The sequence below is a fragment of the Prorops nasuta genome, unplaced genomic scaffold (genome assembly GCF_024137725.1).
Source record: "Prorops nasuta isolate Cenicafe-Biocafe unplaced genomic scaffold, Cenicafe_Pnas_1.2 PNAS00026, whole genome shotgun sequence".
NCBI lineage: Eukaryota > Metazoa > Arthropoda > Insecta > Hymenoptera > Bethylidae > Prorops > Prorops nasuta.
Window position 1 is genome coordinate 688,603 of NW_027116823.1, and position 21,022 is coordinate 709,624.

Genomic DNA, 21,022 nt, shown 5'->3' on the forward strand with positions numbered 1-21,022 from the left:
TATCCTAGCCCCTATATATGTACTCTCTGGCCGCAAGTGAGTTACCCTAGCCCCTTTATAAGTACACTGTTAGAGATCGGAGTGGGGGCGCGAGCGGTCTGGGACTCTCAGGCCGTCTCGCTCCTGCTCACACTCAGTCTCTCTTGGTCCTACCTCCAATCAAGGCCGACAGATGGCTCACAGCGCAGAGCTCTCTCTCGCTGTTACAATTTGTGTCCCTTGTATATATTAACTCCCCAAGAGTTCCGTCAATTTGCGGCTCTATTTAAACGGTCTAGACTCTAGACTTTGTCTTTTCTTTCTTCGCGGTAGCTTAGCCATCACTACCTTCCTGCGACGCCACTAAGTCTCTTAGTACGCATTTCCGCTCCATCGTCGATTTCTTGGACTCCAAGAAATCTTCTTCCTTTCTCTCTTTCTTCGTAGCCTGGGAGTCTCAGGTTCGGAGAATCCTGTCCTGGGACCTGGGGATCACAGGGTGGGATTTCGTATTTGCAAACTTTGGGTGGATTACTCATTTACTGTTCAGCCTCCTTTGGAGCATTTTTATTTTGTATTTATTTTTCGCAATCAAATAAACTGCCTTTTACCAGATTTCCTGGGCGTTGTTTTTTGCCACTCTAAAGCCTCCCTTCCTAGACATCCTCGCGGACATCACACAATCAACTTTCACACAAATTTCTGGTCCTTCGAGCCGGATATAACCGGTACATTTTCCATTGAGTTGAATTTTGATTGGTGATTCTTCGAGGTGACTGGGGGAGTGTCTCTGGTGGCAAAATGGTAACGCAGGAGGAAATCCTCATGTGCGCAGGTCACGTTGGTCTTTATTGCACAGAATTAGAACGGCTACTGGTCAACACCAAAAAGCGGGGTGTAGGTAACTTTACCGTTCCTTATTTAAATGGTCGTCTGGCTAGTGCCAAGGAAACTCTCGCGAAAATACAAACGAATCATGTGACGATTACTAATCATTTAACGGAGAAAGATTTGCAGCAGTTTAACTATACGACGCAGAATACTTATGAGCGAGCTATGACGGCGTATTTAACTGCGGAAGAATACATTTTAGAGCAAATCGAGAATTTAAGCGGCGAGCAAGTCGCTCCTGTCACTGCAGGGCAGACCCATGCTCCCTCATTGAAACTTCCTAAGCTAGATTTACCCAAATTTAGTGGTGACTATTCTGAGTGGTCAACCTTCTATGACTCTTTCAAATCAATGATTCACGATAATTCGACACTACCAGGTGTTCAAAAGTTTCATTATTTAAAGGCATGTCTTCAAGGAGAAGCTAGCTCAGTAATCCGATCCTTAGCCGCCAGTAACGATAGTTACTTAACAGCATGGAATGCGTTGGTGATTAGGTACACAAATGAACGAATTATTACGTCCAACCTTCTTAGCAAACTAACGCTCATTTCGAAAGTCTTTTCTGACAACCTCATATCCATGAAAACACTGCGCGATACCACTATAGTTGTGCTTGACTCGCTGAGGACGTTAGGATATCCAGTTGATGGTTGGAGTGCTATATTAGTCCACATTCTCTCAAATAAACTAGATCAAATTCTCAGTGTAGAGTGGGAGAAGGAAATAAAACGTGTTTTGAAATATCCCTCCTTCACTCAGTTCTTGGAGTTCATCACCGAGCAGATTAATATGCTCGAATCTATCAGTAACAAGTTCAAAGGTAGTAAACAAAACACTGATAAAACTTCTCGCCCTAAGTCATTGAAATCACTCAACGCAATCGTTGATAAACCAAAATGCTTTTATTGTGACGCGGATCATCCTCTCTATCAATGCAACAGCTTTATTGCTTTGAACCCTCAAGCCAGATACAAAGCAGCGCAGAACAACTCACTTTGTATCAATTGCTTGAGACCTGGTCATTCGATATCGTCTTGCCGAAGTAATTCTCGATGTAAAAAATGTTCCAAGGCACATCATACGCTTCTGCATTTTGAGAAACAATCTAACCCGACGTCTCAACGTAATCCATCTCAAGCTAATGCACCCACCAGTCTTCAAACCATTGATCAGCCTTCGACTTCTGTTGTTGCCCATGTGAGCGCCATGGATGAACGCACGGCACTCCTTGCAACTTTTCTTGCGCGCGCTACAGCACCAAATGGCCGTCAAATTATGATTAGAGGCTTAGTCGACCCGGGCTCACAAACGTCTTTCATGACGGAAAATCTAGCCCAGTTATTAAGAGTTACACGCCGCAAAGTTAATGCAACGATTTACGGAGTCACAGGAGGTGCGGTACGGAACGTCTCGAGCAAAGCTGAACTCATCTTACAGTCAGTCAAACACGATCAGGCCTCACTCAAAGTGACGGCATTAATTTTACCAAAAATCACGAATTATAGTCCTCGGTCGTATTCACCGCTTGAATTCCCTCAATTAGGTTCTCTGGACCTCGCGGACGAATATGCTTCTGCGAGAAATCCAATTGATATTTTAATTGGTGCAGATTATTGCCCTCAGCTCTTACTGAATCAAATAATTCATTCATCGAACCGTGCACTGATAGCACAAGATTCGTTATTTGGCTGGGTTGTGTATGGTACACTCGCGTCGCCCACGCATACTGCAACAGTAAACGTTCTTCATTGTTGTGACTTCGATAAAACGCTTCGAGATTTTTGGGAGATTGAAGAAGTTCCTAGCACTTATAGTTTGACCCCTGAAGATCAATTATGCGAGGACATTTTCGCGAGCAACGTTACTCAATTACCATCAGGCCGCTATCAGGTTGCATTGCCTTTCAAGACAGAGTCCTTCAAATCGGCACTGGGAGCCTCTCGCAGCATCGCCGAATCAGCTTTAAAGCGAGTTCTCTGTCGCATTAACAAATCTCCTGAGCAGTCTGAAAGCTATACTAAATTCATTAGAGAGTACGAGCAGTTAGGACACATGGAGAAGGTCACAACAAACGCGATTGACGCAGACTCCTTGGTTTACCTGCCTCATCACGCAGTATTTAAACTCGAGAATGGAAAACAGAAAATACGTGTCGTATTTAATGCGTCCGCTAAAACTAAGAGTGGTCTATCACTCAACGACGTACTCTTAGTAGGGCCAAAATTACAAAAAGATATAACGGCCATTCTTATGAATTGGCGTGATTTTCGTTTTGTTGGCGTAACAGACATTGTTAAAATGTTTCGCCAAATTCTAATCCGTCCGGAAGACAGAAAATTCCAAGCTATAATTTGGAAAGATGATTCTGGAAATACTCAAATATATCAATTGAACACGGTCACATACGGTACCGGACCTGCACCGTTTTTAGCTTCACGGGTAGTGCAGGAACTCGCAAATCAACATGGTAATGACTTCCCAGATGCGAAGTCCACCTTACTTCACTCAATCTATGTCGATGACATTCTTTTTGGAGCTAACAACCTTGCGGATTTACGCAATATCCAATCTCAATTAGTTCAGTTGTTGGATAAAGGTAAATTCGAGCTCAGTAAATGGGCCTTCAATTCAGCAAGCTCAGCTCTCCAAGAAATTTCTAATGATTCTAGTAACGCTAATCTTAATTTTAGTAGCGAAAGTCTTAACGAAACTAGCAAAGTGCTGGGCATATCTTGGAATACCAGCTCTGATTCATTTCAGTTTATAATTTCGCCTTCTTCCATCACTAAGTTAACAAAGCGCATGTTACTCTCGGAAAACGCGAAGATTTACGATCCTTTAGGCTGGATCTCACCGTTCACCATTGTGTTAAAGCAAATAATGCAATCCACATGGTTGCTCAAACCTAATTGGGATGACGAGGTTCCCGAGCCTATCCAATCTAAATGGATGTCTTATTACTCGCAAATGTGCGAATTAACAAAAATCACCATCCCGCGCTGGAATGGTCAACTTAGTGAAGCAGATAAATTAGAACTCTATGGGTTCTGTGATGCTTCAAATGTATCATATAGTGCTGTGGTGTATGCCAAATTCACCAACAACAATAATAGTCAAACATCAGTCAGCCTCGTAATGGCAAAAGCCAAAGTAGCCCCTCTTAAAGCAATTAGTATTGCTCGACTTGAACTAGTCGCCGCTGCTTATCTGACTAAACTAATGCTTCATATCAAGTCATCACTTAAACATTCAGTGCATGACATTTTTTGTTTCTCTGATTCACAAATCGTGTTGGCTTGGATTGCACAACATTCGTCCAAATGGAAAGTTTTTGTAGCCAACCGAGTCGAATATATACAATCAAGTCTACCAGAGGCTCATTGGTCTTATGTCAATACTAAGTCCAATCCTGCAGATCTCAACTCGCGAGGAATTCCTCCAAGCCAATTAATACACAGTGCGCTTTGGTGGAAAGGACCCTCAATAATTCGGGAAATGTCATCGGGAAATTCTCCTTTAATGTTTGAAACCAACGAGGAAATAAAGACCTCGTAGATCTATTCAAATCATGTCACACGAGATTTACCGTCATTTCTTTGTAACTACTCGTCGTGGACAAAACTAATCCGTGTTGTTAGCTATGTGTTGCGATTTATAGATCGAGCGCGTAGAAAAAATGTTTGTCAACACGCGCACGTGTCAGCTCTCGAGCTACGTACTGCAACACTGCGTGTTGTGAAAATAATTCAAGCTGCTGCCTTCTTAACCGATATCTTAACGTTGCAAGGCAAAAAGTCAATTCCGTCAAATTCTCGATTACTTTCTCTTGCACCGTTTTTAGATGTGCAAGGAGTTCTCCGAGTAGGTGGGCGTCTACAACACTCATTCCTGTCAGACAACCAAAAGCATCCCATTATTTTACCAACCAATTATTTAACCGAGCTACTCATTCGGCATATACACATTACGACCTTGCACGGTGCCCTACAGCTTACGTTAACAGTATTGCGGCAAAAGTATTGGGTAATCAATGCACGAAACGCTGCGAAAAGCATAATACATAGGTGCGTCACTTGCGTTCGTCAGCGTGCCAAGCTAGGAACACAATTCATGGGATCTTTGCCTACTGCTCGAGTAAACCGTAGCCATCCGTTTGAACATACTGGCATTGATTACGCCGGGCCCTTCCTTGTAAAACTGCATCAAGGCCGAAACTCAAAAACAGTTAAGTGTTATATAGCTGTTTTTGTATGCATGGCTACTCGTGCCATCCATCTTGAGCTTGTCTCCAAATATGATACGGATGCATTTTTAGCGGCTCTAGCTCGTTTTACTTCACGTCGTGGTAAACCCGCAGTGATTTACTCTGATAATGGGTTAAATTTTCAAGGAGCAAATAAGGAATTGAAACTTGCATTCCAAGGCTCTCTGAAACATGCGCAATCTATAGATTTTGAACCTATACGCGAAATAGAATGGAAATTTATTCCCGTGGCCACTCCTCATTGGGGTGGACTGTGGGAGAGTGGAGTACGAAGCGTAAAACATCATTTAAAGCGTATTCTCGGGACTTTTCTTCCTACGTTCGAAGAAATGACCACATTGATTTGTCGTATTGAAGCCTGTTTAAACTCCAGACCTCTTTCTCGCTTACGCGATGACATTGAAAGCTTGGAATGTCTAACGCCAGGGCACTTCTTGGTCGGTCGCGCTTTACTCGCTCCACCCGAAATGTCCGTTCTAGATTTAAAGGAATCTACTCTAAATCGATGGCAGAAAATCACTCGGATTACCGAGCTTTTTTGGCAAAAATGGTCGGGCGAGTATCTGCAATCATTACAATCTCGTCCAAAATGGCAAATCAGAAATAACGATTTTCGTGAAGGGGACATCATTATAATTAAGACTCCAAACGCTCCACCTTGCAAATGGAACTTAGGCCGAATTACTCGTTTAATCATCGGTTCAGACTCAGTAGCAAGAGTAGCTGTGGTTCAAACAGCTAATAAACAGATTCAACGCAGCCTAACACAATTGTGTAGGCTCCCGGCATAAATACAAATATTGACAAACAATCCCAACGGCTTTGATCTGCCGAATCGTACATCTTCACCTTGACGCTCTACTTATTAAATCAGTTCTCCGTAATCATGGCTAGTGACAAGGTGCCTAATTTAGTCGACAACGTCGAAATGTTCTTAAGTGAGGTTTGGGGTGAAGAAGCGAACGCGTCCGATGTACTGGACCTTTCCTTCAGTGACTTGAGTCTTTCGGACGATGCTCCTTGTGTGGACTCTCTCCTGGAACTTCCGGATTTGCTTGTGTCAACGAAGGAGGAAGAAGACTCCAGGTTGCCGTTCATTTCAGATTCGCCCTGTCCACCCGAACCAGAATCAGCTGACGTTAGCATGGAACCCATTGCGGGACCTTCTCGTGCACCAGCACCAGCAATTGACTTAGCTGTTTTGTACGCGAGCAGTTGGGAGAAGGGAATCTTATACGATTCTACCGCCAAGGAGCTGGAGCGTACAGCAAAGTACGTTACAGTTTTAGCCTTCGGACTCACACACCGTATACCATTGCACGCTGTGTTGAAATATCGGCAGTGGAAGACGTGGGATCCCCAAGGAAAATTGCTCTTACGCTGGACTCCAGCGCTAGAGCTGAAAACTGCCAAACTCCTCGTTAAAAAATGAGGTAGTCTATGACCACTGGTGGATATTCGGAGCTTCGCTCAAAGGTTTTTTTTTTTTTTTTTTCTCCACCATGGTCTTTGTTCTTACGGTGTTTTCACCATTTCAAATTTTAGCACATAAGTTTAGTTTCATGTCTAACATCTACGAGATTCATTTGAATTGACGCAGGATCGTCAATGCGGGGGAGGATTTGTTAGAGATCGGAGTGGGGGCGCGAGCGGTCTGGGACTCTCAGGCCGTCTCGCTCCTGCTCACACTCAGTCTCTCTTGGTCCTACCTCCAATCAAGGCCGACAGATGGCTCACAGCGCAGAGCTCTCTCTCGCTGTTACAATTTGTGTCCCTTGTATATATTAACTCCCCAAGAGTTCCGTCAATTTGCGGCTCTATTTAAACGGTCTAGACTCTAGACTTTGTCTTTTCTTTCTTCGCGGTAGCTTAGCCATCACTACCTTCCTGCGACGCCACTAAGTCTCTTAGTACGCATTTCCGCTCCATCGTCGATTTCTTGGACTCCAAGAAATCTTCTTCCTTTCTCTCTTTCTTCGTAGCCTGGGAGTCTCAGGTTCGGAGAATCCTGTCCTGGGACCTGGGGATCACAGGGTGGGATTTCGTATTTGCAAACTTTGGGTGGATTACTCATTTACTGTTCAGCATCCTTTGGAGCATTTTTATTTTGTATTTATTTTTCGCAATCAAATAAAGTGCCTTTTACCAGATTTCCTGGGCGTTGTTTTTTGCCACTCTAAAGCCTCCCTTCCTAGACATCCTCGCGGACATCACACAATCAACTTTCACACATACACCCTGGCCCCAAGTGAGTTACCCTGGTCCCATATAAGTACTCCCAGACCCCAAGTAGTTACCCTAGTCCCATAGAAGTACACCCTGACCCCAAGTGAGTTATCCTAGCCCCTTTATATGTACTCTCTGACCCCAAGTGAGTTATCCTATCCCCTTTATATGTACTCTCTGACCCCAAGTGAGTTACCATATCCCCTATATAAGTACACCCTGGCCCCAAGTGAGTTACCCTGGTCCCATATAAGTACTCCCAGACACCAAGTGAGTTAGCCTAGTCTAGAATAAGTACTCCTTGACCCAAAGTGGGTTACCCTAGCCCCTTTATAAGTACTCCCTGACCCCAAGTGAGTTACCCTTGTCCCACATTAGTACTCCCAGACCCCAAGTAGTTACCCTAGTCCCATAGAAGTACTCCCTGACCCCAAGTGAGTTACCCTAGTCACATAGAATTACTCCCTGACGCCCAAGTGAATAACCCTAGTTCCATAGAAGTACTCCCTGACCCCAAGTGTGTTACCCTAGTCCCATAAAAGAACTCCCTGCCCCTAAGTGAGTACCCTAGTCCCAAATAAGTACTCCCTGACCCAAAGTGAGTTATCCTAGCCCCTTTATATGTACTCCCTGACCACAAGTGAGTTATCCTAGCCCCTTTATATGTACTCTCTGACAGCCAGTGAGTCAGCCTAGCCCCTTTATAAGTACTCCCTGACCCCAAATGTGTTACCTTAGTCCCAAAAATTTACTCCCTGACCCAAGTGAGTTATCCTAGCCCCTTTATATGTACTCTCTGGCCGCAAGTGAGTTACCCTAGACCCTTTATAAGTACACCCTGGCCCCAAGTGAGTTACCCTGGTCCCATATAAGTACTCCCAGACCCCAAGTAGTTACCCTAGTCCCATAGAAGTACACCCTGACCCCAATTGAGTTATCCTAGCCCCTTTATATGTACTCTCTGACCCCAAGTGAGTTATCCTATCCCCTTTATATGTACTCTCTGATCGCAAGTGAGTTACCCTAGTCCCATATAAGAACTCCCTCTCCCTAAGTGAGTTATCCTAGCCCCTTTATATGTACTCCCTGATCCCAAGTGAGTTATCCTATCCCCTTTATATGTACTCTCTGTACGCAAGTGAGTTACCCTATTCCCATATAAGAACTCCCTGTCCCTAAGTGAGTACCCTAGTCCCAAATAAGTACTCCCTGACCCCAAGTGAGTTACCATAGCCCCTTTATAAGTACTCCCTGACCCCAAGTGAGTTACCCTGGTCCCATATATGTACTCCCAGACACGAAGTGAGTTAGCCTAGTCACATAGAAGTACTCCCTGAAGCCCAAGTGAGTAACCCTAGTTCCATAGATGTACTCCCTGACCCCATGTGAGTTATCCTAGCCCCTTTATATGTACTCTCTGATCGCAAGTGAGTTATCCTAGCCGCTTTATATGTACTCTCTGACCGCAAGTGAGTTATCCTAGCCCCTTTATATGTACTCCCAGACCCCAAGTGAGTTACCCTAGTCCCTTATAACTACTCCTTGACCCAAAGTGAGTTACCCTAGCCCCTTTATATGTACTCCCTGACCCCAAGTGAGTTACCCTAGTCCCATATAAGTACTCCCAGACCCCAAGTGAGTTACCCTAGTACCATAGAAGTACTCCCTGACCCCAAGTGAGTAACCCTAGTTCCATAGATGTACTCCCTGACCCCAAGTGAGTTATCCTAGCCCCTTTATATGTACTCTCTGATCGCAAGTGAGTTATCCTAGCCGCTTTATATGTACTCTCTGACCGCAAGTGAGTTATCCTAGCCCCTTTATATGTACTCCCAGACCCCAAGTGAGTTACCCTAGTCCCTTATAACTACTCCTTGACCCAAAGTGAGTTACCCTAGCCCCTTTATATGTACTCCCTGACCCCAAGTGAGTTACCCTAGTCCCATATAAGTACTCCCAGACCCCAAGTGAGTTACCCTAGTACCATAGAAGTACTCCCTGACCCCAAGTGAGTTACCCTATTCCCATATAAGAACTCCCTGTCCCTAAGTGAGTACCCTAGTCCCAAATAAGTACTCCCTGACCCCAAGTGAGTTACCATAGCCCCTTTATAAGTACTCCCTGACCCCAAGTGAGTTAACCTGGTCCCATATATGTACTCCCAGACAACAAGTGAGTTAGCCTAGTCACATAGAAGTACTCCCTGAAGCCCAAGCGAGTAACCCTAGTTCCATAGATGTACTCCCTGACCCCAAGTGAGTTATCCTAGCACCTTTATATATACTCTCTGATCGCAAGTGAGTTATCCTAGCCGCTTTATATGTACTCTCTGATCGCAAGTGAGTTATCCTAGCCCCTTTATATGTACTCCCAGACCCCAAGTGAGTTACCCTAGTCCCTTATAACTATTCCTTGACCCAAAGTGAGTTACCCTAGCCCCTATATAAGTACTCCCTGACCCCAAGTGAGTTATCCTTGCCCCTTTATATGTACTCTCTGACCGCAAGTGAGTTACCTAATCCCATATAAGTACTCCCTGACCCCAAGTGTGTTATCCTAGCCCCTTTATATGTACTCTCTGACCGCAAGTGAGTTATCCTATCCCCTTTATATGTACTCCCAGACCCCAAGTGAGTTACCCTAGTCCCTTATAACTACTCCTTGACCCAAAGTGAGTTACCCTAGCCCCTTTATAAGTACTCCCTGACCCCAAGTGAGTTACCCTAGTCCCATATAAGTACTCCCAGACCCCAAGTGAGTTACCCTAGCACCATAGAAGTACTCCCTGACCCCAAGTGAGTTACCCTAGCCCCTATATATGTACTCCCTGACCCCATGTGAGTTCTCCTTGCCCCTTTATATGTACTCTCTGCCCGAAAGTGAGTTACCCTACTCACATAGAAGTACTCCCTGACCCCAAGTGAGTTACCACATCAACTTTATAAGTACTCCCTGACCCCAAGTGAGTTACCATAGCCCCTTTATAAGTACTCCCTGACCCCAAGTGAGTTACCCTAGCCCCTTTATAAGTACACCAAGGCCCCAAGTGAGTTACCCTGGTCCATTATAAGTACTCCCAGACCCCAAGTAGTTACCCTAGTCCCATAGAAGTACACCCTGACCCCAAGTGAGTTACTCTAGTCACCTAGAAGTAATCCCTGCCGCCCAAGTGAGTAACCCTAGTGTCATAGAAGTACTCCCTGACCCCTAGTGAGTTATCCTAGCCCCTTGATATGTACTCTCTGACCCCAAGTGAGGTACCGTAGCCCCTTTATATGTACTCTCTGACCGCAAGTGAGTTATCCTAGCCGCTTTATATGAACTCTCTGACGGCAAGTGAGTTACCCTAGTCCCATATAAGTACTCCCTGACCCCAAGTGAGTTATCCTAGCCCCTTTATATGTACTCTCTGACCGCAAGTGAGTTACCCTACTCCCATATAAGAAATCCCTGTCCCTAAGTGAGTACCCTAGTCCCAAATTAGTACTCCCTGACCCCAAGTGAGTTACCATAGCCCCTTTATAAGTACTCCCAGACCCCAAGTAGTTACCCTAGTCCCATAGAAGTACACCCTGACCCCAAGTGAGTTACCCTAGTCACCTAGAAGTACTCCCTGACGCCCAAGTGAGTAACCCTAGTGTCATAGAAGTACTCCCTGACCCCAAGTGGGTTATCCTAGCCTCTTTATATGTACTCTCTTACCCCAAGTGAGGTACCATAGCCCCTTTATATGCACTCTCTGACCGCAAGTGAGTTATCCTAGCCGCTTTATATGAACTCTCTGACGGCATGTGAGTTACCCTAGTCCCATATAAGTACTCCCTTATCCCAAGTGAGTTACCATAGCCCCTTTATATGTACTCTCTGACCGCAAGTGAGTTATCATATCCCCTTTATATGTACTCTCTGATCGCAAGTGAGTTACCCTAGTCCCATATAAGAACTCCCTGTCCCTAAGTGAGTTATCCTAGCCCCATTATATGTACTCCCTGTTCCCAAGTGAGTTATCCTATCCCCTTTATATGTACTCTCTGTATGCAAGTGAGTTACCCTAGTCCCATATAAGAACTCCCTGTCCCTAAGTGAGTACCCTAGTCCCAAATAAGTACTCCCTGACCCCAAGTGAGTTACTATAGCCCCTTTATAAGTACTCCCTGACCCCAAGTGAGTTACCCTGGTCCCATATATGTACTCCCAGACACCAAGTGAGTTAGCCTAGTCACATAGAAGTACTCCCTGAAGCCCAAGTGAGTAACCCTAGTTCCATAGAAGTACTCCCTGACCCCAAGTGAGTTATCCTAGCCCCTTTATATGTACTCTCTGATCGCAAGTGAGTTATCCTAGCCGCTTTATATGTACTCTCTGACGGCAAGTGAGTTACCCTAGTCCCATATAAGTACTCCCTTACCCCAAGTGAGTTACCATATCACCTTTATAAGTACTCCCTGACCCCAAGTGAGTTATCCTTTCCCCTTTATATGTACTCCCTGACCCCAAGTGAGTTACCCTAGTCCCATATAAGTACTCCCAGTCCCCAAGTGAGTTACCCTAGTACCATAGAAGTACTCCCTGACCCCAAGTGAGTAATCCTAGCCCCTAAATAAGTACTCCCTGACCCCAAGTGAGTTATCCTAGCCCCTTTATATGTACTCCCAGACCCCAAGTGAGGTACCATAGCCCCTTTATATGCACTCTCTGACCGCAAGTGAGTTATCCTAGCCGCTTTATATGAACTCTCTGACGGCATGTGAGTTACCCTAGTCCCATATAAGTACTCCCTTATCCCAAGTGAGTTACCATAGCCCCTTTATATGTACTCTCTGACCGCAAGTGAGTTAGCATATCCCCTTTATATGTACTCTCTGATCGCAAGTGAGTTACCCTAGTCCCATATAAGAACTCCCTGTCCCTAAGTGAGTTATCCTAGCCCCATTATATGTACTCCCTGTTCCCAAGTGAGTTATCCTATCCCCTTTATATGTACTCTCTGTATGCAAGTGAGTTACCCTAGTCCCATATAAGAACTCCCTGTCCCTAAGTGAGTACCCTAGTCCCAAATAAGTACTCCCTGACCCCAAGTGAGTTACTATAGCCCCTTTATAAGTACTCCCTGACCCCAAGTGAGTTACCCTGGTCCCATATATGTACTCCCAGACACCAAGTGAGTTAGCCTAGTCACATAGAAGTACTCCCTGAAGCCCAAGTGAGTAACCCTAGTTCCATAGAAGTACTCCCTGACCCCAAGTGAGTTATCCTAGCCCCTTTATATGTACTCTCTGATCGCAAGTGAGTTATCCTAGCCGCTTTATATGTACTCTCTGACGGCAAGTGAGTTACCCTAGTCCCATATAAGTACTCCCTTACCCCAAGTGAGTTACCATATCACCTTTATAAGTACTCCCTGACCCCAAGTGAGTTATCCTTTCCCCTTTATATGTACTCCCTGACCCCAAGTGAGTTACCCTAGTCCCATATAAGTACTCCCAGACCCCAAGTAGTTACCCTAGTCCCATAGAAGTACACCCTGACCCCAAGTGAGTTACCCTAGTCACCTAGAAGTAATCCCTGCCGCCCAAGTGAGTAACCCTAGTGTCATAGAAGTACTCCCTGACCCCTAGTGAGTTATCCTAGCCCCTTGATATGTACTCTCTGACCCCAAGTGAGGTACCATAGCCCCTTTATATGCACTCTCTGACCGCAAGTGAGTTATCCTAGCCGCTTTATATGAACTCTCTGACGGCAAGTGAGTTACCCTAGTCCCATATAAGTACTCCCTGATCCCAAGTGAGTTACCATAGCCCCTTTATATGTACTCTCTGACCGCAAGTGAGTTATCATATCCCCTTTATATGTACTCTCTGATCGCAAGTGAGTTACCGTAGTCCCATATAAGAACTCCCTGTCCCTAAGTGAGTTATCCTAGCCCCTTTATATGTACTCCCTGTTCCCAAGTGAGTTATTCTATCCCCTTTATATGTACTCTCTGATCGCAAGTGAGTTACCGTAGTCCCATATAAGAACTCCCTGTCCCTAACTGAGTTATCCTAGCCCCTTTATATGTACTCCCTGTTCCCAAGTGAGTTATCCTATCCCCTTTATATGTACTCACTGTACGCAAGTGAGTTACCCTAGTCCCATATAAGAACTCCCTGTCCCTAAGGGAGTACCCTAGTCCCAAATAAGTACTCCCTGACCCCAAGTGAGTTACCATAGCCCCTTTATAAGTACTCCCTGACCCCAAGTGAGTTACCCTATCCCAGTTATAAGTACACCCTAGCCCCAAGTGAGTTACCCTGGTCCCATATAAGTACTCCCAGACCCCATGTAGTTACCCTAGTCCCATAGAAGTACACCCTGACCCCAAGTGAGTAACCTAGTCCCAAATAAGTACTCCCTGACCCCAAGTGAGTTACCATAGCCCCTTTATAAGTACTCCCTGACCCCAAGTGAGTTACCCTAGCCCCTTTATAAGTACACCCTGGCCCCAAGTGAGTTACCCTGGTCCCATATAAGTACTCCCAGACCACAAGTAGTTACCCTAGTCCCATAGAAGTACACCTTGACCCCAAGTGAGTTACCCTAGTCACCTAGAAGTACTCCCTGACGCCCAAGTGAGTAACCCTAGTGTCATAGAAGTACTCCCTGACCCCAAGTGAGTTATCCTAGCCACTTTATATGTACTCTCTGATCCCAAGTGAGGTACCATAGCCCCTTTATATGTACTCTCTGACCGCAAGTGAGTTATCCTAGCCGCTTTATATGTACTCTCTGACGGAAAGTGAGTTACCCTAGTACCATATAAAAACTCCCTGTCCCTAAGTGAGTACCCTAGTCCCAAATAAGTACTCCCTGCCCCCAAGTGTGTTATCCTATCCCCTTTATATGTACTCTCTGTACGCAAGTGAGTTACCCTAGTCCCATATAAGAACTCCCTGTCCTTAAGGGAGTACCCTAGTCCCAAATAAGTACTCCGTGACCCCAAGTGAGTTACCATAGCCCCTTTATAAGTACTCCCTGACCCCAAGTGAGTTACCCTATCCCATTTATAAGTACACCCTGGCCCCAAGTGAGTTACCCTGGTTCCATATATGTACTCCCAGACACCAAGTGAGTTAGCCTAGTCACAATTAAGTACTCCTTGACGCCCAAGTGACTAACCATAGTTCCATAGAAGTACTCCCTGACCCCGAGTGTGTTACCCTAGTCCCATATAAATACTCCCTGACCCCAAATATGTTGTCCTAGCCCCTTTATAAGTACTCCCTGACCCCAAGTGAGTTATCCTAGCCCCTTTATATGTACTCTCTGACCGCAAGTGAGTTACCCTACTCCCATATAAGAACTCCCTGTCCCTAAGTGAGTACCCTAGTCCCAAATTAGTACTGCCTGACCCCAAGTGAGTTATCCTAGCCCCGTTATATGTACTCCCTGACCACAAGTGAGTTATCCTATCCCCTTTATATGAACTCCCAGACGCCCAGTGAGTTACCCAAGTCCCTTTATAAGTACACCCTGGCCCCAAGTGAGTTACCCTAGTCCCATATAAGTACTCCCAGACACCAAGTGAGTTAGCCTAATCCAATATAAGTACTCCTTGACCCAAAGAGAGTTACCCTAGCCCATTTATATGTACTCCCTGACGCCAAGTGAGGTACCATAGCCCCTTTATATGTACTCTCTGACCGCAAGTGAGTTATCCTAGCCGCTTTATATGAACTCTCTGACGGCAAGTGAGTTACCCTAGTCCCATATAAGTACTCCCTGATCCCAAGTGAGTTACCATAGCCCCTTTATATGTACTCTCTGACCGCAAATGAGTTATCCTAGCCGCTTTATATGTACTCTCTGACGGTAAGTGAGTTACCCTAGTACCATATAAAAACTCCCTGTCCCTAAATGAGTTCCCTAGTCCCAAATAAGTACTCCCTGACCCCAAGTGAGTTACCATAGCCCCTTTATAAGTACTCCCTGACCCCAAGTGAGTTACCTTAGCCCCTTTATAAGTACACCCTGGCCCCAAGTGAGTTACCAAAGCCCCTTTATAAGTACTCCCTGACCCCAAGTGAGTTACCCTATCCCATTTATAAGTACACCCTGGCCCCAAGTGAGTTACCCTGGTCCCATATATGTACTCCCAGACACCAAGTGAGTTAGCCTAGTCACATAGAAGTACTCCCTGACGCCCAAGTGACTAACCATAGTTCCATAGAAGTACTCCCTGACCCCGAGTGTGTTACCCTAGTCCCATATAAGTACTCCCTGACCCCAAATATGTTGTCCTAGCCCCTTTATAAGTACTCCCTGACCCCAAGTGAGTTATCCTAGCCCCTTTATATGTACTCTCTGACCGCAAGTGAGTTACCCTACTCCCATATAAGAACTCCCTGTCCCTAAGTGAGTACCCTAGTCCCAAATAAGTACTCCCTGACCCCAAGTGAGTTACCCTAGCCCCTTTATAAGTACACCAAGGCCCCAAGTGAGTTACCCTGGTCCCATATAAGTACTCCCAGACCCCAAGTAGTTACCCTAGTCCCATAGAAGTACACCCTTACCCCAAGTGAGTTACCCTAGTCACCTAGAAGTAATCCCTGCCGCCCAAGTGAGTAACCCTAGTGTCATAGAAGTACTCCCTGACCCCAAGTGAGTTATCCTAGCCACTTTATATGTACTCTCTGACCCCAAGAGAGGTACCATAGCCCCTTTATATGTACTCTCTGACCGCAAGTGAGTTATCCTAGCCGCTTTATATGAACTCTCTGACGGCAAGTGAGTTACCCTAGTCACATATAAGTACTCCCTGACCCCAAGTGAGTTATCCTAGCCCCTTTATATGTACTCTCTGACCGCAAGTGAGTTACCCTACTCCCATATAAGAACTCCCTGTCCCTAAGTGAGTACCCTAGTCCCATATAAATACTCCCAGACCCCAAGTGAGTTACCCTAGTACCATAGAAGTACTCCCTGACCCCAAGTGAGTTACCCTAGCCCCTATATAAATACTCCCTGACCCCAAGTGAGTTCTCCTTGCCCCTTTATATGTACTCTCTGCCCGTAAGTGAGTTACCCTACTCACATAGAAGTACTCCCTGACCCCAAGTGAGTTGCCATATCACCTTTATAAGTACTCCCTGACCCCAAGTGAGTTACCATAGCCCCTTTATAAGTACTCCCTGACCCCAAGTGAGTTACCCTAGTCACCTAGAAGTACTCCCTGACGCCCAAGTGAGTAACCCTAGTGTCATAGAAGTACTCCCTGACCCCAAGTGAGTTATCCTAGCCCCTTTATATGTACTCTCTGACCCCAAGTGAGGTACCATAGCCCCTTTATATGCACTCTCTGACCGCAAGTGAGTTTCCCTATCCCCTTTATATGTACTCTCTGATCGCAAGTAAGTTACCCTAGTCCCATATAAGAACTCCCTGTCCCTAAGTGAGTTATCCTAGCCCCTTTATATGTATTCCCTGATCCCAAGTGTGTTATCCTATCCCCTTTATATGTACTCTCTGTACGCAAGTGAGTTACCCTAGTCCCATATAATAACTCCCTGTCCCTAAGTGAGTACCCTAGTCCCAAATAAGTACTCCCTGACCCCAAGTGAGTTACCATAGCCCCTTTATAAGTATTCCCTGACCCCAAGTGAGTTACCCTGGTCCCATATATGTACTCCCTGACCCCAAGTGAGTTACCCTAGTCACCTAGAAGTACTCCCTGACGCCCAAGTGAGTAACCCTAGTGTCATAGAAGTACTCCCTGACCCCAAGTGAGTTATCCTAGCCCCTTTATATGTACTCTCTGACCCCAAGTGAGGTACCATAGCCCCTTTATATGCACTCTCTGACCGCAAGTGAGTTTCCCTATCCCCTTTATATGTACTCTCTGATCGCAAGTAAGTTACCCTAGTCCCATATAAGAACTCCCTGTCCCTAAGTGAGTTATCCTAGCCCCTTTATATGTATTCCCTGATCCCAAGTGTGTTATCCTATCCCCTTTATATGTACTCTCTGTACGCAAGTGAGTTACCCTAGTCCCATATAATAACTCCCTGTCCCTAAGTGAGTACCCTAGTCCCAAATAAGTACTCCCTGACCCCAAGTGAGTTACCATAGCCCCTTTATAAGTATTCCCTGACCCCAAGTGAGTTACCCTGGTCCCATATATGTACTCCCTGACCCCAAGTGAGTTATCCTAGCCCCTTTATATGTACTCTCTGACCCCAAGTGAGGTACCATAGCCCCTTTATATGCACTCTCTGACCGCAAGTGAGTTTCCCTATCCCCTTTATATGTACTCTCTGATCGCAAGTAAGTTACCCTAGTCCCATATAAGAACTCCCTGTCCCTAAGTGAGTTATCCTAGCCCCTTTATATGTATTCCCTGATCCCAAGTGTGTTATCCTATCCCCTTTATATGTACTCTCTGTACGCAAGTGAGTTACCCTAGTCCCATATAATAACTCCCTGTCCCTAAGTGAGTACCCTAGTCCCAAATAAGTACTCCCTGACCCCAAGTGAGTTACCATAGCCCCTTTATAAGTATTCCCTGACCCCAAGTGAGTTACCCTGGTCCCATATATGTACTCCCAGACACCAAGTGAGTTAGCCTAGTCACATAGAAGTACTCCCTGAAGCCCAAGTGAGTAACCCTAGTTCCATAGAAGTACTCCCTAACCCCAAGTGAGTTATCCTAGCCCCTTTATATGTACTCTCTGATCGCAAGTGAGTTATCCTAGCCGCTTTATATGTACTCTCTGACGGCAAGTGAGTTACCCTAGTCCCATATAAGTACTCCCTTACCCCAAGTGAGTTACCATATCACCTTTATAAGTACTCCCTGACCCCAAGTGAGTTATCCTTTCCCCTTTATATGTACTCCCTGACCCCAAGTGAGTTACCCTAGTCCCATATAAGTACTCCCAGACCCCAAGTAGTTACCCTAGTCCCATAGAAGTACACCCTGACCCCAAGTGAGTTACCCTAGTCACCTAGAAGTAATCCCTGCCGCCCAAGTGAGTAACCCTAGTGTCATAGAAGTACTCCCTGACCCCTAGTGAGTTATCCTAGCCCCTTGATATGTACTCTCTGACCCCAAGTGAGGTACCATAGCCCCTTTATATGCACTCTCTGACCGCAAGTGAGTTATCCTAGCCGCTTTATATGAACTCTCTGACGGCAAGTGAGTTACCCTAGTCCCATATAAGTACTCCCTGATCCCAAGTGAGTTACCATAGCCCCTTTATATGTACTCTCTGACCGCAAGTGAGTTATCATATCCCCTTTATATGTACTCTCTGATCGCAAGTGAGTTACCGTAGTCCCATATAAGAACTCCCTGTCCCTAAGTGAGTTCTCCTAGCCCCTTTATATGTACTCCCTGTTCCCAAGTGAGTTATTCTATCCCCTTTATATGTACTCTCTGATCGCAAGTGAGTTACCGTAGTCCCATATAAGAACTCCCTGTCCCTAACTGAGTTATCCTAGCCCCTTTATATGTACTCCCTGTTCCCAAGTGAGTTATCCTATCCCCTTTATATGTACTCACTGTACGCAAGTGAGTTACCCTAGTCCCATATAAGAACTCCCTGTCCCTAAGGGAGTACCCTAGTCCCAAATAAGTACTCCCTGACCCCAAGTGAGTTACCATAGCCCCTTTATAAGTACTCCCTGACCCCAAGTGAGTTACCCTATCCCAGTTATAAGTACACCCTAGCCCCAAGTGAGTTACCCTGGTCCCATATAAGTACTCCCAGACCCCATGTAGTTACCCTAGTCCCATAGAAGTACACCCTGACCCCAAGTGAGTAACCTAGTCCCAAATAAGTACTCCCTGACCCCAAGTGAGTTACCATAGCCCCTTTATAAGTACTCCCTGACCCCAAGTGAGTTACCCTAGCCCCTTTATAAGTACACCCTGGCCCCAAGTGAGTTACCCTGGTCACATATAAGTACTCCCAGACCACAAGTAGTTACCCTAGTCCCATAGAAGTACACCTTGACCCCAAGTGAGTTACCCTAGTCACCTAGAAGTACTCCCTGACGCCCAAGTGAGTAACCCTAGTGTCATAGAAGTACTCCCTGACCCCAAGTGAGTTATCCTAGCCACTTTATATGTACTCTCTGATCCCAAGTGAGGTACCATAGCCCCTTTATATGTACTCTCTGACCGCAAGTTAGTTATCCTAGCCGCTTTATATGAACTCTCTGATGGCAAGTGAGTTACCCTAGTCCCATATAAGTACTCCCTGATCCCAAGTGAGTTACCATAGCCCCTTTATATGTACTCTCTGACCGCAAGTGAGTTATCCTAGCCGCTTTATATGTACTCTCTGACGGAAAGTGAGTTACCCTAGTACCATATAAAAACTCCCTGTCCCTAAGTGAGTACCCTAGTCCCAAATAAGTACTCCCTGACCCCAAGTGAGTTACCATAGCCGCTTTATAAGTACTCCCTGGCCCCAAGTGAGTTACCCTGGTCCCATATAAGTACTCCCAGACCCCAAGTAGTTACCCTAGTCCCATAGAAGTACACCCTGACCCCAAGTGAGTTACCCTAGTCACCTAGAAGTACTCCCTGCCGCCCAAGTGAGTCATCGTAGCCCCTTTATAAGTACTCCCTGACCCCAAGTGAGTTATCCTATCCCCTTTATATGTACTCTCTGATCGCAAGTGAGTTACCCTAATCCCATATAAGAACTCCCTGTCCCTAAGTGAGTAACCTAGTCCCAAATAAGTACTCCCTGACTCCAAGTGAGTTACCCTAGCCCCATTATAAGTACACCCTGGCCCCAAGTGAGTTACCCTAGCCCTTTTATAAGTACTCCCTGCCCCCAAGTGTGTTATCCTATCCCCTTTATATGTACTCTCTGTACGCAAGTGAGTTACCCTAGTCCCATATAAGAACTCCCTGTCCTTAAGGGAGTACCCTAGTCCCAAATAAGTACTCCGTGACCCCAAGTGAGTTACCATAGCCCCTTTATAAGTACTCCCTGACCCCAAGTGAGTTACCCTATCCCATTTATAAGTACACCCTGGCCCCAAGTGAGTTACCCTGGTTCCATATATGTACTCCCAGACACCAAGTGAGTTAGCCTAGTCACAATTAAGTACTCCTTGACGCCCAAGTGACTAACCATAGTTCCATAGAAGTACTCCCTGACCCCGAGTGTGTTACCCTAGTCCCATATAAATACTCCCTGACCCCAAATATGTTGTCCTAGCCCCTTTATAAGTACTCCCTGACCCCAAGTGAGTTATCCTAGCCCCTTTATATGTACTCTCTGACCGCAAGTGAGTTACCCTACTCCCATATAAGAACTCCCTGTCCCTAAGTGAGTACCCTAGTCCCAAATTAGTACTGCCTGACCCCAAGTGAGTTATCCTAGCCCCGTTATATGTACTCCCTGACCACAAGTGAGTTATCCTATCCCCTTTATATGAACTCCCAGACGCCCAGTGAGTTACCCAAGTCCCTTTATAAGTACACCCTGGCCCCAAGTGAGTTACCCTAGTCCCATATAAGTACTCCCAGACACCAAGTGAGTTAGCCTAATCCAATATAAGTACTCCTTGACCCAAAGAGAGTTACCCTAGCCCATTTATATGTACTCCCTGACGCCAAGTGAGGTACCATAGCCCCTTTATATGTACTCTCTGACCGCAAGT

The 21,022-nt window shown here is 45.6% G+C and overlaps 1 protein-coding gene across 1 annotated transcript; it reads left to right on the forward strand.

The window, feature by feature from the left end:
• The first annotated feature begins 780 nt into the window (after positions 1-780).
• On the forward strand, positions 781-5,928 carry LOC136782412 (uncharacterized). Its single transcript, XM_066741837.1, has 2 exons — positions 781-4,424; positions 4,512-5,928. The coding sequence occupies exons 1-2, from the start codon at positions 781-783 to the stop codon at positions 5,926-5,928; spliced, it is 5,061 nt and encodes a 1,686-aa protein (XP_066597934.1).
• Positions 5,929-21,022: the final 15,094 nt, after the last annotated feature.

Bases quoted from the DNA above. Each gene is read 5' to 3' on its own strand.
- LOC136782412 (XM_066741837.1), top strand. From the start codon at position 781: ATGGTAACGCAGGAGGAAATCCTCATGTGCGCAGGTCACGTTGGTCTT. The intron at 4,425-4,511 runs GTAGATCTATTC...CCGTGTTGTTAG, and splicing joins AACGAGGAAATAAAGACCTC to CTATGTGTTGCGATTTATAG.